This window comes from Haemorhous mexicanus, chromosome 8, assembly GCF_027477595.1.
Source record: "Haemorhous mexicanus isolate bHaeMex1 chromosome 8, bHaeMex1.pri, whole genome shotgun sequence".
In the NCBI taxonomy this organism is placed as follows: domain Eukaryota; kingdom Metazoa; phylum Chordata; class Aves; order Passeriformes; family Fringillidae; genus Haemorhous; species Haemorhous mexicanus.
Window position 1 is genome coordinate 19,058,723 of NC_082348.1, and position 16,412 is coordinate 19,075,134.

Here is a 16,412-nt window from a genome sequence, read left to right on the forward strand (position 1 = left end):
GCCGTAGCAAAACAAATACAACAGTAGCAAGGGATGTTGCTCTATTCAGGGCAGTTTTTCAGAGGGTAGTAGGAAAAAGTACACATCTTTAGGAAATCAGAGAGTTTCCAAGACATCATAAGGCAGACTTAGTGGAAGATGGTAGAAACTTTGAGAAGCTGACTCAGAAAGTTCTGGTGGTTGCTTTACGAATTTTCTGAAAATCAAGAACTATGAGGAAGAATTTAATTTTTTTTTTTCTGCTGGAGAGAAGGAAGCTGCAAAATATTTATACTTGTGGAAAAAAAAAAAGGTCATTTTCCATAACTTGTAAAGTGGTGGCTTGTTTTACAATTAATACCAAGGAGTTTTTCTGTAGTTAAAAGGAATAAGAATGTATTTGTTTGTACATTATATGCAGAAGCAAATATTTTCATGGATATATATGCTCCTTAAGAGTCAAAAACAGCAGTAGTCTACAGTTACCCTGATCTTCATTGAGCCAAGATAGAAGGAAGTCCAGGATGATTGTGGAATTTGCATCTAAGAGACTAACTTATTAAAACATCTCTTGGGTTTACCACACATGGATGGAGTAATTTTAATAGTAGAACATAGAGCTGCTGGCAGAGGAGACTAAGGAAGGATGCTCTATGTGCTGCCAGGTAATCTGACTTACTTTCTAATGTCAGCAGCCATCCAGCATACCATGCCAAGAGGATGCAGGTGTTGCAGGAAAAAAAAAAGAAATCGAAAAAGAAATAATTTAGAAAAAAAAAAAAATAATTTCAATTGACCTCTAAGCAAGTGCTTATTCAACCAAGTGATGTCCAAAAGGAATGTCTATTAATGCATTGTAGAAGAAAAAAGTTGCTATAATCCCTAGCCATAACTGGGGAAAAATTACTATTGACATACTATTTCATTTAAGCAAGTAGAAATGCACAAAAACAAAGCCAACCAATGGAACAAAACCTAACAAAAAAAACTACTACCAACACCCCAAAAAACCCCTGTTAATTATGAATGATTGTCCTTCTAATGTTATGAAAGGTGCTGTTGACTAAACAGCTATCAGTTTCAGTTCCTGGATAATAAAAAATGTGTGCTAAGTGTTAAATGTTTCTGTATTTTGCAGTGAACAGAAAGCTGGTGGTCTCCTCCTCTGCTGTTGCAGTTGCACTCTTGGGTAGATGAGGTGTAAAGCTGGGGTTGCCCCAAGGGAGGGGTCTGCCAGGGCAGCAGGAGCTGCTGTTCTGCCTGTGCTGGGACAAGGCAGCTGCTGCTGAGGAGAAGAGTTTGGCTGTGTCTTGCCCTGTACACAGGTATCAGACAGTGAAGGTTTGCCCCTGGGGTAAGAGCAAATGGCACACAGCATTTTGGGGCTAAGTGAGAGCTGATCAAGAGGAAATCTTCTGGTCTTACTTTGTACCACTTGTTTCTGTGAAGAGCCAAGCAAGGACCTGCTCTAATTGATGAATGTAGGTATGAATGCCATGAGACATCTTTGACATCTTTGCCTATATCAGCCCCAAAACAATGAGATCAGTAGAGCTTTGCTGAAAGGATCTATTATCTTGACTGTAATTAGTAGTGCTTGTTTCCATTCCACTTAATATTGCTTGTAACAAATGATACAAAATTGTGTTCAAATGCATCAACCAAGGCAGATAAAAATCTGGGCAGAGTAGTGAACCTGTACACAGTGAATGCTCTCTATTTTGCTGGTTTTGTTCTACAGTTTCAGAAGGTCTCTAATTTGAAAAGCAAGTTAAAATCTTTTCTTTTTGGACTAAGGATGTCTTATTTTGATTTGAAGTGTGTTTTGAACATAAATTGACTCTAGTGAAATGTGGGGATTCTGTCTTGATGTTCCTGGATTTTTACATACTGGTTTCTGTAAAAACAGCAGCCAGATTTCTTTTTTTTTTTTCTTTTTTTCTTTTTTTTTTTTTTTTTTTGATGGAAAAATCAGAAGATTTTTCTTACTTACCTAAGAATTTTGGAAGAACCCCTTTGGGAGCTACACCATGACCTCATAGTCGAGACTGAATCAGGTGCATAACAGCTCTTTTGTGATAAACAGGAAGTTTTTTTATTGTACTGCTTATTTTCTCCCCTTCATTTACTATCACAGTTGACCTTTCACATACTAGATACTAGCAGCATTTTGACCAAGACCTGGAGATTTTAACTTCTTAGGGCTTTCTAAAAGCCAGGAGCCAATTAGATGCTTTCTCTAGAGATAAGTAAATGGGGCAATGGATACAAAACAACCCAAGGCTTCTGGCTAAGCTTGCAAACATCAGAGATAATTTTGGAAGGGTTTTTTGTTTTGGTTTTTTTTCAAAATCCTCAGTTATTTCCTCGTCTCAAGAGAAGCTTTCTTTCTGAAGGAATTCTTTAAAATTACTCTATTTAATCACAGAGATGGAGAGAGATTTGATGGAGTTTTTAACAGATATTCCTGTAAGGGAATTATGGTGATTTGTTCCTTAATTCTGTAAATCTCAACAGATTGAACAGCTGTTTACATACTCTGTCAGTGACATTGCATTCATTTGGCACTGCACCTAAGTGTGGTAAAACTTCAGTTTCCATCTGAGCTCCTTTCTCTTCTGTAAGGCAGGGTGTCAGCATTGTAGGGCTGGTGCTCTGTGCCTAGCATAATTGGTACTGAAGTTTTTTAGTATTTTTGTTTCCAGCTTAAGGGGGGGCCTTTTTGTTATCAGGATCTTTGCATTTCCTCTCTTCTCCAATCCCTTTGTGTCCCTCCCTTCCTCAGACATTATATACCAAGAATAGGAAGTAAAATGAAAATTGGGTATTCAGCAGGCAGCAAAAACAGAAGCATGCTTTTATGTTCATCAAAAAAGGATTTGTTGTGGAACCAAGTCACTGACCTTTTCTTCTCATCCAACATGGGACTTTCAGGCAGAACTGTGCTCTGCTTCACAGTGAACTTACCTGTTATGAGGAAGTTTGCAGACATGTCCTAGGAGCACACAGGGCTCACCTGAGCCCTGGAATGTTGGTCTTAGATCCCTTATGATTAATCCACATTTCACTAGGTCTCACACTGCAGACTGAGTGAGCTTTTTTTTAGATTGTTGCTTGCTGCTGAAGCCTGTACACAGTATTCCACAGCTGTGAGGTTCACAGAGGACCAAATCAGATGCTTCTTGGTCCAACTGTAACCGTGGTTTACATTTAGGTGTTGAGTGCAGTCTAGGGCAGTGCTCATCGTGGAGGTCAGAGAGGAAGGTTGTGCTTAAACCAAGCTCTTCCTCCACCTCTACCCTAAAACCCTCCAGGACAAGCATAACCAAAGTGCCCTGCTGCTAAAGCTATTAAGAGCAGCTCAGAGATGCCAAGGCAGGTCAAGGGGAAGGGAGTCTGGGGAGGAAAGAAGGGTAAGAAGGTGCTGCAAGAGCCCTGGTATTTTAAGTGCTCTTGCCCACAAAGGATCCATTAGGTTTCCAAACAGCTACTCAGAAGCATTTTGTCTGAGATGGCAGCGTGCTTTGTGAGCCTTATGTGGCTCAGAAGGGGCATATATTCTGCTGTATTGGTCTTTGAGGCTTAATGCATTCATTACATTATTTGTCAATTGTGATACCCTGTAGGGCTTTGTGGTTATAGATTCATCAAGAAAGGCCTATTTTATTTAGCCATCAGCATTTTAATTGCTCATAAACCTCTGTATCTGTAGCTCCTGCAGCAAGCATCTCTATGAAAAAGGCTTAAGGTGTCATAATATTTGAAAGAGCAAAATATGCTTTTTTTGCTAGGACCTGTAATTTAGGCAGCAAAATAATTGGGTAGGAAGTATCTCTTATCTTTTGATGAATATGATATGAAAGACAGTTACAGCTTTTCAAACCTGGCTGAAACTATGAATTATCCTAGAATATTTGTGTGGATCTAATTTAGGCAACTGTCAGACAGAAATATTTTAGATTCTTTATATTGTCTTGCAGAGATACTGTGGCTGTTTCCAAAGACTTTTTTTTTAGTGCATGAAATGAGGGGAGCCTGTATAGCACAGTAAATACTGTGGAGACATTCAAACCAATTTATTGGTTCCATGAAGAAGTTATTTCTGATGGAGGGAAGGATGAGTTTGGATGGGCTTTAAGCATTCTTACAGCATCCTGGAGAGAGGCATATCAGAAACTCTAGGAGGTCTGTAACTTCAAATGCTGGCATACCTTTCAGGCTACTGTCAGAACTATTCTTTGTCATTTCAGGAGCACTGGGGGTATTGGTGTGAAAATTTTATTTTGTCTTTTTTTTTCATTAAAGGGCATATTCAAAAATCCTTCCTGCCTAGCATGATTGTCAGCCTGAGGGCTTTAGTATTCTGCCTAGTGTCTGTTTTCTTGCTTTGACGCTCACCCATTGTGTTTTGGATGAGTTTGACATTGTGGTTTGCCTGAGCTGAGCTGCTCCACCTGATGGTGAAAAGAAGAGCAGGCCTCCTCTCAGGCAGTGAGGATTTACTTGAGAAACTGTGGTCTAGGGGAAGCATTTAATGCTGGAAGTGTATGCTGTGTGCTGCCTAATCCAGGAGACTGACTAATAATGTTCTGTCCCCTTTGTCCTCGAATGTGGAGTAGGTCAGGCTGTGTAAAGATGAAGGATGGATCCTATATGGAAGAATGCCTATATATAATGGCATATGCAAGTAATCTTCTTTGAAATATTTAAGCTGGCTGAGGTCAAAATTTCCTTTGCTGTTGAGAATGTAGTGTGAGATCTGACCATCCAAACATGAGCTGGTTACTTTCAGTCTGCCCTCCTGCAAAAGTGACCTCATGGGGTACCAACAAAAACAGGCAAATTGCTAAAATTCATGCTGTGAAACTCTGAAAAGTTTCCTTGACTATTCGATTTTCATAGCCTCTATCAAAAAATGTGAATTCTGATCTGTTCTTATTTTTTTGGTCCTTCATTAGTATTAAATATATTCACTTAACATAGCACAGAGTGGTCTGTACTGACCTTTGTTTTGCTTTTTCTTCCTTTCAGACACCCTGGCTCTGGAATACCAGGCAGTGCTGGAGCGGGTATCCATATCAGGTAAAAGTTACAGAGCTGTCTAAAAACCAGCATCACACTTCTGCAGAGCTCTGGTTTTATTATGGTGGAGCTTTGTGCCAGTAGGTTTATTTGAATGGGCTACTCATCATTTCCGAATGTTGCTAGATTCTTCCCATCCTGCTTGAGTTCAAGATGGCAAAGATGGACATAGCTGTCACACCTGAATGGAGAACAGTTTGCAGTTTAAGGAATTTAACCTAGGGGGTGTGTGTGTGTGTGTGTGTGTGTATATATATATATACACACACCCTGTATATCTAGGGTATATATATATTTTTTTTTCTTCCCTAAGAGAAGAGAAGGGGGAAAAAAAGCAATTGTCCAACTGGAAAGTGTGAATAAGAGTATTATCCCGAAGACACATGAATCGCTGTGACAGTCAAGAGCCCTTGACAGAACAGAGGCTGAACAGAGCTGTGTTTGGATGCTACTGTTCTTGAAGGTTGTGTCTCTGTTGGAAGTAGTTCAGTGGAGACAGTTCAGCAGAAATCGTGATCCAAGAAATGTTGAGGGAATTTGGTTATGTAGCTTCAGAAGAAATAATGACTTAAATTCTGCCCAGAGGCTGGAGGGTGAACTGAACTACATTAGGGAAGCAGCAGCAGAAATTGAATGGGGGAAGTGTTGAAATTTAATCCCTCAGAAACTTCAGGTACAGTTGTTTCTCAGATTGATGTAGTTACAGTTCACTGGTGCCTCTCAGCCCCGTTTCCTACTTTTTTTGTGTTAGTACATGCAAAAAGAGGTTGACTGAAAACAAAAGACCATGAAGCTTACTGATTGAAGAACATATGTTTACCAGACTTACCAGAAGAACAAAGTCATTCAGAAAGTTGGTTACACTTTTAGAGTGTGGGAGGTAAAATTACTAAATCTAATATCCTTCTAGTAGTGGTGAGAGTCCAAGGAAAAGCAAATTGTCAAATTAAAGTCATTAGGAAAATCACTGTCTTGAAGATAAAAATATCTACTAGGTGCTAATCAGGGCTAAGTACTGGGGTTTCAGTTTGTTCTGTTGGTTTTTTCCACATAAAATTTTGAATCTTTTATTTGCTACAACTCCTTTGTAAATTACTGAACAATGCACTGCAGAAATTCAGCTGGACTTTACTGTAGACATAGTCAAATGGATCATTTGGGTGATGACAGAGCCATAAGCACAGGTTAACCTAGTGAGGTTAACTCTATGGAGAAAGAACTGGAACCTCACATTTGAGCTAAATTAAACACATTGTTAATCCAAGAAGGAATCTGTGGTATCTTTAGAATTGCCCTGCACTATCACTGTGTATGGCTTTTGAAATACTAATGCTGTTGTTAATACAGCAACTGAAAATCTTCATTTTTTACTAGAAATTTTCCCCAGTGAATTCCCTTGCAATAATAGGTATAATAGTTGCAGTTCATTGCAAGCTCTTATTTTCTTTCACTTTTTAAATTACACATAATTAAAAGTCTGTTGGCAGTGTCTCTAACTCAGAAAAGTTAGATTGGCCCAAGAGATGGCTTTAAAGGATGGATTTTGAGTTACACCTTTTTCATAAAGCATAAGCATGTGTTTATATTAAATTAACACCCGTAGCACATTTCCTGGGAATCCAAGGACTGGCTTTCAGCTGCAAGGAGCTTGTCTGCAAATGGAATGGGAATAAAAGGTGCCACTTGAGATAACTCTTGCCAATGGAAACAGCTCATACCCTGCTTGGGTGAATAGCTGTTCCAGTCCAAGGTGCTCTAGAGATGATTTATCTGATCCCTTGGGAGATGCCCTCAGGAGCTTCTCCTTTGCCAGTGTCCCTGTCTATCGCTGCCATGGAAGGTGTGACTGTCATGGAGACACATTTGCATGGAAATTAGAGTAGCTCCTAGGACTGCCTCTCTTAGGCTGAGGTCAAAGTGTTTATGTGTGCTACCAGTTACCTCCTTTGAAGTTACCCCAGTTTGGTTTTGGTTGTGGATTTTTAAAATTTCTTTTACTTTGAAACAACTCTGTAACCATGTTGTATATCAGACAAGATGCTTGGATAAATTTATTTTATTTTCTTCTTTCCAAATGTTAATATGTCCCCAGAAAATGGTTAAATTCTTCAAAAGTAGGCATTTCTATTATAAAGAGCCCTGCCCAAAGCCCACATTTTCATCATGAACAGATGAGATTATTTACTAGTATTACTTTTTTTCTACTCTAACATTGTTTTTTTGCTAAGCTTTAAACCCACGTTGCTGATATATACAGCAAGATGTTTCAAGTGAACTTTCAAAACAGAATTAGGAGTACTCAGAATTTAGTTTGCTCTGGGTTCCAGATGGACATCATCATAATTTTTGGTATTACAGTATTGTCAGGACTAAAACATTAGAATAGAGTATGTTGGGGAGCCATCAGAATTTTTATTTTTCCAGAGCCATAAGAGTTTGAAAAAGGCAACCATCATCATTTTTTCCCACACAGGGTGCTTTTGTGTAATTCAATAATCCCTGTGATTAAACATATTTCCTATAGACCACAGCTGCCTGTAATGTCAGTTAGACTCTTTTAACCTCTTCTCATCTCCATCTTTCAGCCCCTGATGCCTGACCTTCATTACTACTACATAGTTGAGTTGTCATTCTACTGGTCCCTAATGTTTTCTCAATTCATTGACGTCAAAAGAAAGGTAAGGACAATGAGACAAAAACCACAGAGAGCTTTAAGCTTTAACATACCATTCTTTACTTGGGGAGTAGCTGTATTACATGTGCAGGGAACTGGAAATAGAGTTCCTTCCAGTGTTCAACTCTTGCAGATACTCATCACTGAGAAACTGTGATTGTCTTACTCTGTTCCTTGGTGCTGTAAAGTGAGGTTTTGCTGCACATGGAAAGAAGAGCCTGGAGAAAATATTGAAGGGCAAATAGCAGAAGCCAAAAGAATCTTCTGCTTTCATGCAGTGACTTGAATGGAATTGAACAGGCAGTATCTGTTAGATGTTCTGTTTCTTCTAAGAGTTAAACAATGAAATACCAAGAAAAGGGCAAGACAGCCTCATAAATTCACATTATCACTTTGTGAGGTAAGATCTATGAGGTCTTTCAGATTTTTCTACAAAAGGACAGCAAAAACATTTAATATTAAAAAGTGATATTATATTTAATTTTTACCCTTCCAGTCATGTAGCTGAGCATTACTATTAGAGATTTGTTAACGAAAAAAACCAAGACTCTACCCAAATAGAAATATTTTTCCAGAATTAGTTGCAACATGTTCCATATTCCGAGTTCTCTCCTCTGAGGAGAATCCTAGTCCATAGCAGAACAAGCAGCACAACAATTACTCTAATAACAGTCCCTTGAGCTATTCTTGCAGGGGCTTTAATGTTTCAAAATTAATTTTTTAAACATTTGAAAGGATTTTAATTTTATAATATCTTTATGTGCTTCCTTCAGCTATCATTTAAATAAATGATTGTGGGCTGTGCTAATGGAAAAATTCCTGTTTATTAGAACTTTAGCAGGAGCATAACTCTGAAAAGAGTAAATGCAGGATGCATTATGACCTGAATGAACTTATCTGTCACTTAGAACCACAGTGTATTCCTGGGAGTCCTATGCCAGAGCTACCTATATAGACACACTCCTCTGTTTGGATTTCCAGACTATTCCAGAAGCAGAAATCTCAAGAAAGCAGCCACAAAATTTAAATCCATATTGGCAGATAAACTGTAAATAAAACAACCAATTTATGGTGAATACATATAAATCCCTTGCTTGCATTGTCTGTAGATGCTAAAAATTCTGTTAATCATGAGCTTGAAATGAGTATAACTTTCCTGTTTCACGAACTGAGATAGAGGCAATGCTTAAGGGAGCTGTATGATAGTGGAGATGAATTTAAATCAAGAGTAATATTGACAAATATGTTACACTGCACGGGCCAAGTCTGGTTCTTAGTTATAGATAAATGACTTGTACTTGTTATCAGAAAAACCTTAGGGCAAGCTGCTGTGGCAATAGGGTGGGACATGGAGGTGGGGAGGTGAATTGCTAGCAGCCTATTGACACCCCAGCCACAGCTCCTGAACCCAGAGCACCAGGTCTGGGTGCTTGGGACACTACTACACAAGTAGTGTCCCAAGCACCTGCTCTGTCTGAGAACGTGCAGTGTCCAGCCGAGAGCAGGAGCACATCTGCAGTGCAATGACAGCAAGTCAAAAGCCTTTCCTTATCAGCCCCCAGCAGGGAGCAGGGGAGATGCCATATTTATAAATGACCTATTAAACCACTCACCAGTTTGGACTGTGGAGACAGCTCCTTTTGTAGTGTAAGAGGAGCTGATAACGAGGAAGATCAGATTGGAGAAATGCAGCTGTGCCCTGGTGTCACACAGTAAAACTGTTTGGAGTGCAAGCTGCCAAGGAAACCCACTGAGCTGAAAAATGTTCTTATTAGAGGCTTACAATAGTTGGCAAAAAGGAGTACGAGTTTGACAGAGACACCAGTTCTTGCAACACCATAGTAGTTCCCTTTAAAAGAAGGCTGAGTTTAAAAAAATGTGGAAGCCTTGTAATGCACCCCATATGCAAGGTGTGGAATGGTGCCCACGTGGAATAGGGATCTGTTTAACAGGAAGCAGGAAATTTGCCAGCTACTATCGAATGCTATTGTAATATTTCACAATTGGCTTGTATGGAGCAGATTAACAGTTCTCAACCTGAGTAAGCTGTTGATGTTTTCATGTTACAGTGAAAGGAGTATTTTTATCTAAATCTGGGTTATCATTTTAGATACTTTAAATTCAGCAGCAGTGGCTGTGTTGTATTCTGGGACGATCAGAAGTGCCCAGGCAGTCTTGTGCACTGCAGGAATTCAGCCAAGTGATGTTTTTCATGTAGTTGGGTTTGTCTGAAGGAGAGGTGCAGTGTGTCCTTGCTGGAAGCAGCAGCCCTCAGCACTGGCCTAACTCCAGAACTGGTCTTTTATCTACTGTAGATCAAGAGAAATGTACTTACTGTTTTCCATCTCCATTTTATTCTTCTCTGATAGCAAACTGATGACTTCAAAAATTACTTCCAGGGTTGGGTTTGTTTTTTTTTACTTTCAAATACTTATTTATCTTCATTTAGGTGTTACAAATTCCACCAGATTGTCTTTGCCTGACTGGAGGTGTGAGCAAACTAGACTGCTGCACAAACCTTCTATTGGCATTAAGTCAGTGAACTGTGTGTATCAACTTCTACAGTTTTATAATGGCATGCTTTTAGCTTCATAAATATCTACTATGTTGCTGTAATGATATTCTCCATTAAGGGTGTTCATTTTCAAAGACTGAAACCTAGTATGAATTGGTGTTTTATCATCTTTTTCCAGCTTCCCATGCTCCTGGTTTTGTTAAACACTGAAAAAAATAATTATGGAAGTTTGTTGGTTTCAAAAGCACCTGATGAACCTTAAAAGTAGGGAGGCTTATTTACATGCTTCCCGGATACCTGATGTATTGTTTAATAGAAAAATATTTGACAGGTACATTTAAAGGAATGTATAAAATTTCTACAGATTTTTAACAGGTTTGTAGAAGGTCTAGGAGACCTTTCCATGTATTCACACCTTTTATTTCCAAGCATTTGGCAATTCCTAGAGCTCCTCTGTTTTACTTTTTTTTTTTTAAATGACAGTTCACTCATTCCAAGAATAAAATGATCTGTAGCTACTGATTTTCTTGAATACCAAATTTTGATTCTAGAAAATTTACACTATATTTTGCTGAATTTGGATACTAGATTTCTTTCTTCAAAGAGACTTGGTAAAGAAAGACACACAGAATTGATTTCTTTTGTTTCAGTGGAAGGAGTTTAGGTTGCATATGTTTTGCAGACCTTTCCCTTTCCTTGTTGATTGTATTATAAGCCATGAAGTTGATATTTTGCCCTTCAGTGGCACTAATGCTCCATGGCCCCTTGGCAGTTCAGTCAGGGAGTGTGACATGTCAAACAAATGTGGGTGGCAGAGGCCTTAATTCCAGAGGGCTTGTCTACAAGTTGAGACCCATGGGGTTTCTCTGCTGTCTGCCCTGTGTTCTTCCCACTGATGGTGTCTAGAATATGTTATTTGTCCTATTCTTAGCCACAGATTTTCTTAACCTAGGCACATGAATTCTTCCAGCTGTTACAATTGGAGGCTGTGAATCTTCTGTAAATAAACACATCTTTCACAAACATACCTATGATCTGAAATACATTTACTTAAAAAAAAAAAAAAAACCACAAAATTTAAGAAGCCCATTCCTGTGCAGCTGCTCTTCCACTGTATATGGGTGAAGGTGCTGGAGTAAGCTGGGAACACAGGTACCACTTGGTATCTTCAATACCCTCTGTTTCAGAGGTGGCAGAGGCAAGTAACTCTCTTTTTTAAGAAACATTATTACAGGAGTTCCCCAGACAACATTTCTTTCAGAAGAGTCCTGCAAAACTGCAGAAGACTGCTGCCCAAGAACATTAGGATTTCTTAGGAATAATCCATATTGTCAGGAATGCCTTCAAGAATATCCAAGAGGGACTAGAAATCTAGTATTTGTAGAACATGAATGTGTCAGCTGTGAAAATAGAGGAGATTTTCTACTTGACTTTTTGCCCCATTAGGACTGCCTATGTGCCAACAGAATTGCATTTGGAAGGGAAATTGAGATCAGTGCCATAGTGCCTGCAGGTGAAGGAGGTAAAGAGCTAGGCTGCAGTATGGCCACAGGGCAATAATAGTTGCTTACTTGTAATCCCATGGAGTAAGGTAGGTGCTTTGCTGGTTTTATTATTGTGAAGTGGTGAAATGGTCTTTATGTGTGTGTTTGTAGCTCCTGAAGTGACTGAGATGGCATACCTTTGTTTTCCCTTAGGACACTCAGAAAGGGAAACAGCCTTTAATTGTCTTTTTCTTCTGTGTTGGAGGTACTGGCGGTGCCTGCTGAGGAGTAGGAGATAGGGTCTTGTAACACCTGATAGCTTTAAACAGAAGTGATAGGCTGGGAGCAGGTCCTGTCCCTCTTCAGTTAGTGAGACTGCTCAAGCTGCAGGTTTTTCCATGGACTGCAGGTGTACATTGCAGGGAAGGCACGTGCTGGTACTGGGAGGCAGTGGCACTGCACACCCTTAAAACCAGTGGTGCCTGCTACATTCCCAAAGAGAGCTGTGGGAACACTGTGCAGGTATCCTTCTCAGGACTGAACAGACAGTGCAGTCAGGGGCTGGAGCTGCTGCTTTTCCAGAGCTGCCCCTGTGTTAATTGGAGCTCATGGCACTTTCCATAGGGCCCTCCTGCCCGACACACATACCTGCTGTTCCTTTGTAAGCCAGGTGCTGCCCCTCTAAAGGCACAGTTTTGGTTTTCTCTGTTGTGGGCCACTTAGCTGAAGACTAGCTGGCCAACAAAAGCGATCAGAAAGCCAAATTCCACCTCCCAGTACACTTGGTGAGCAGGCTGCCTGAAGGAGCTGCTCCTTTTGACTGCCTGGATCTCTCTCCTCTCTGACAGCTCTGCATGAGAGCCACTAGATCTGCTGGGAGCTGTGCTACAGATTTTACATCTGGTACATAGGGAAACTTCCCAGTTTAATGTTGCCTGTGATCTTTTCTTAAGGGTTTTAATATCACTTCCTCAAAGCTGTGCAGGTAGCTCAGCAAATGCCAACAAGACTTATTTTTGACTAATTCAGTGCCTTGCTGAGAAGAGTCTCCTCAGGTCCTGTTCTCTCATTAATCAGCCTGGGAGCCTAGTCCAGGCAGGCAGGTTGTTCCCTCTGCTTTATCTGCCCCTTGCCAAGTATCTGAGAATGTGATGAGCGTCACTGCTCTCAGATTTTTCAATAGTAACAGTTACTTTATGGCAAATAACTGAGAGTTACTGGTGTGGAGACCAGCTAGCCTGCATCGTTTGGGAGGCAGTGGATTAGAAACAATTAGGAGGAGATGCTCCAGCTCACTTGAAGACTTTCCTGGCCATGTTACAGTGTGAAGACAAAGCACCTTGATTAAAAACAAACAAATAAAAACCTGGATCTGGGATTCTCCCAGTTGTTCTTGGCAGGTGCCTCCTGTCCTAGTGCACTAGTGCCTCCTTTTGTAGCTATTTTCTCTCTTCTGAATGGTGCATTATTTGGCACTTGGTTATGCACTTTGTTATAATCATGTGTTACTTGATGCATAAAAAGTAGGGTGGAATTTAATTTGCATGTACATATGCCTTTCCAAAGTAACTTCAACTGCAAGTGTTTACTTTATTAGGTTAAATTACTATGAACTGGGAAGTGTGGTCATTGCCTAGCTTTCAATAATGCTTTTGCATTTGGTTAACATACAATGATTATTTTATTCAGTGTAAATGAAATATAGAGCGGTGTGGGTAATACACTTATATAGTAGATATTTTTATGACTTAAATATGAGACTGGATTTAGGAAACAACCATACAATTTTGTATATGAGTACAGAATATCAGTGTTTGCTTCATTGTATTTTTGGGTTTTTGAGTCTTTTCCTTGCTTCTTCTTCTCTAGGACTTTGGAATCATGTTTACACATCACATTGTAACAGTCACCCTGATTACCTTCTCATACGTAACCAATCTGACACGAGTGGGAACCTTGATCTTGTGTCTCCATGATGCAGCTGATATTGTCCTAGAGGTGAGATCATTCCTGTGCCATCCTGTCACTAGGCAGAACCTTCCTGCTATGCAGAACAAGTGTTTCCTAAGCCACTTCAAGATGGTAATGGTGATTAATATAGTCTATTTCCTTGCTTAAATATCTTGCACTTGTAGCAGCACATATTTCTGATTTCAGACTGTTTTATCCTTTGATGTGTTGCTTGTACAGAGCAGAGACTGGCAATGCATTGCATGCCAGGGAGTGTTACATGCAGATTCTAAATATAGCATGGGAAAATCAAAAGCTAAAGTTGCAATATCTGGAAAGTGGTGAAAATGGGTCACCTGGTTCTTAACCCCTGTGACATGGTGTGTGGAGCAACGACCCTGCCTCTGAAAGAATCCAGGTGTCACTGTGTGTTTCTGCTCTGCTTTGCTGGGCAGAAGGTGTTGGACAATTTAGTGGCTTATTTGGGCATGGCCAGTGAGCTGACCTCTGCCTTTCCGGGCTCCCATGCCTCTGGATCCCAGTACCAGCAGCTGTATTTGGAGAGGAAGGGATGATTGAAATTCTTTTAAGTCAAGATGGTCTGAACTTCCATAGTGGCATCTTAGAGATGTTGTCATCCTTTATCTGCATCCGCTACTAGAGAGCTCTGGGTGATGCTGGAATTTGGCTGACTCTGAACTCTCCTCCAAAGTTAATAACTATTTTGTCTGAAATGATTTTTTATTCAAGTGCCTGCAAGGATACCTGTTATGCAAGAATATAGACTTACTGCGTGAGTCACCTATTGCAAAATCAAGATCCTGCCATTCTGATTCAGTAGTGCTGTAAATATGGTTTTATTTTTTAATCTTTTTTTATCTAGAAGGCACATGACTGCCTGAGATAGAAAGCAAAAGAGAATATGGATTTTTTGTGATAAAAATAATCACATCTTTGCAAGTTTATTTTTCTGTTTTAGCAATGTGTATAGCTAGCTGTGACTTCACCTAAACTTTCTTCATTCCTCTTTTCTCACCATTGGAAAGAAGTACCTAAAGATGTTTATTCTAGATCAGACCAGTGTCTGTAGAACTATGAAAACACTAGAGAGCAGCTGTACTAGGCTAGCTAAAGCTTTACCCTCTGTTCATTAACTAAGACAAAGAGGAATTGCTGTTATTCTCACCAGTTGCAAACATTGATCAGATATGCTTCCTCATGAGGCACATACTTAAGTGGACTTTCTAGTCAGTGCTTTCAGTCTGGTTGGACTGGGAAATCTGCTAGGGCAGTGGGTGCCATATGAGAGGAGATGGACTCTTGCATTCTGCTGACATTACTGAGGGGAAATTCAGTGCAGAGGAAGAAAACTATCAAACTGCAAAAAAAGTTGGTTAAATGGCTTGCCATGATGGGTCAGTTGTGCACCTGACTTGTGTTACCTATTACATATTTGTAAAAATGAAAAGCTGTTTCTGGAGGACACTAGACTCTTTGCATCTGCCATTTCATAATGAAACACATCCACTGGAAAGCTGGAAATCACCATTTTTTGTTATTCTCATAGCAAAATGTAGTGTGTATTGGTGGGAATACTGGAGGTGAGATTTTTTCCACAGGTCTTAAGGTATCTGGAAGTATGGAAGAGCCGTAGTAGGATTTTCAAGAATTTGTAATGCTGTGTTCCTCAGTTGTAGTCATGGTTTTTAAATTCAGGAAATTGTGTTCTGTTGTTTTAGGTGGCCAAGTTCCATCCAACAACAACATATTCATTCCCATTTTTTGTAGTCTTCCTTTATCACTGTAATTTGTAGAATTATTGTAATTTGTTATTTGAGACCCAATGTCCCAATAGCTGAACTGTTTTTGAGAAATAGCATCATCCTACTAAAAGTTGCTCTAGTAATATCAGCTTCATGCATTAGGAAACCAGTTTTTCAGACTGCCACAGTGGAAATACACCCAGAATTCCTGGACTGAATTTTCCATCATCTGAAAAGCAAGGAAGTTGGTAATGCCTCTGCTTTGTATGTTGGCACCAAAGTGTGCTCTTTTCCTTCAAATTAGGCTATTTCCTTCAAACTGCTAGGAAATTTGTGTGTGTCCTCTAGAAAATAGGGCTGAATCAGAAGGGTCATGTTTTCTTCACAGCTTTCCTCATGCTCTGGGAGCTTCTTCACTTGGTTTCTTTAGTGAGGAATAATCTTCATGTTCAGTTTTTAGTGGGAACATTGCAGAAATTGGGTAGCATCCAAAAGTGCAGGTTTGGTTTTGTCAACCAGATTATCTGTTTCTCTGGTTTCTGCATTCAGAATTGTATTCTGGATGTATACTTGTAGTAATTTTGCTCTGGAAAGCCTGCACAAGTATCTTCTGGGATACTGGGAGCTGGATGCAGGTCCCCTCAGAAAGGAGCTTTGAAAGGGTTCCCTGTGGCTTAAATGGACACAAAAGGGTTCCCAGTGACTTCAGTGGACTCTCTGAATACATTTGACAGAAAACATGAAGAAAGACTGACCCTGTCTCAAAGCAGATGTTGTTTTAAAATAACTTGCTTGCACACATTAACACTGTGGGAGCAGCATGGACATCTTGAAACAAGTTTCCTTCCCTATATACCATTTTCTTTGGGGAGAAAAGGGTAAAGAAAGTTCTGGTAAGATCAGTGTTTTAATGAGCAGTTTCAGAGAAGAGTAATGAATCAGTGAGTCCTTCACTGGGAAAGAGT

The 16,412-nt window shown here is 39.7% G+C and overlaps 1 protein-coding gene across 2 annotated transcripts in view; it reads left to right on the forward strand.

Moving 5' to 3' along the window:
- CERS6 (ceramide synthase 6) overlaps window positions 1–16,412 on the forward strand; it is a 97,122-nt gene that overhangs the window by 57,237 nt on the left and 23,473 nt on the right. For both annotated transcript variants that reach the window (XM_059853040.1, XM_059853041.1), the window contains 3 exons: window positions 5,011–5,061; window positions 7,647–7,739; window positions 13,604–13,732. In XM_059853040.1, coding sequence (XP_059709023.1) covers window positions 5,011–5,061; window positions 7,647–7,739; window positions 13,604–13,732 — 273 coding nt within the window. The remainder of the gene's footprint in view (window positions 1–5,010; window positions 5,062–7,646; window positions 7,740–13,603; window positions 13,733–16,412) is intronic.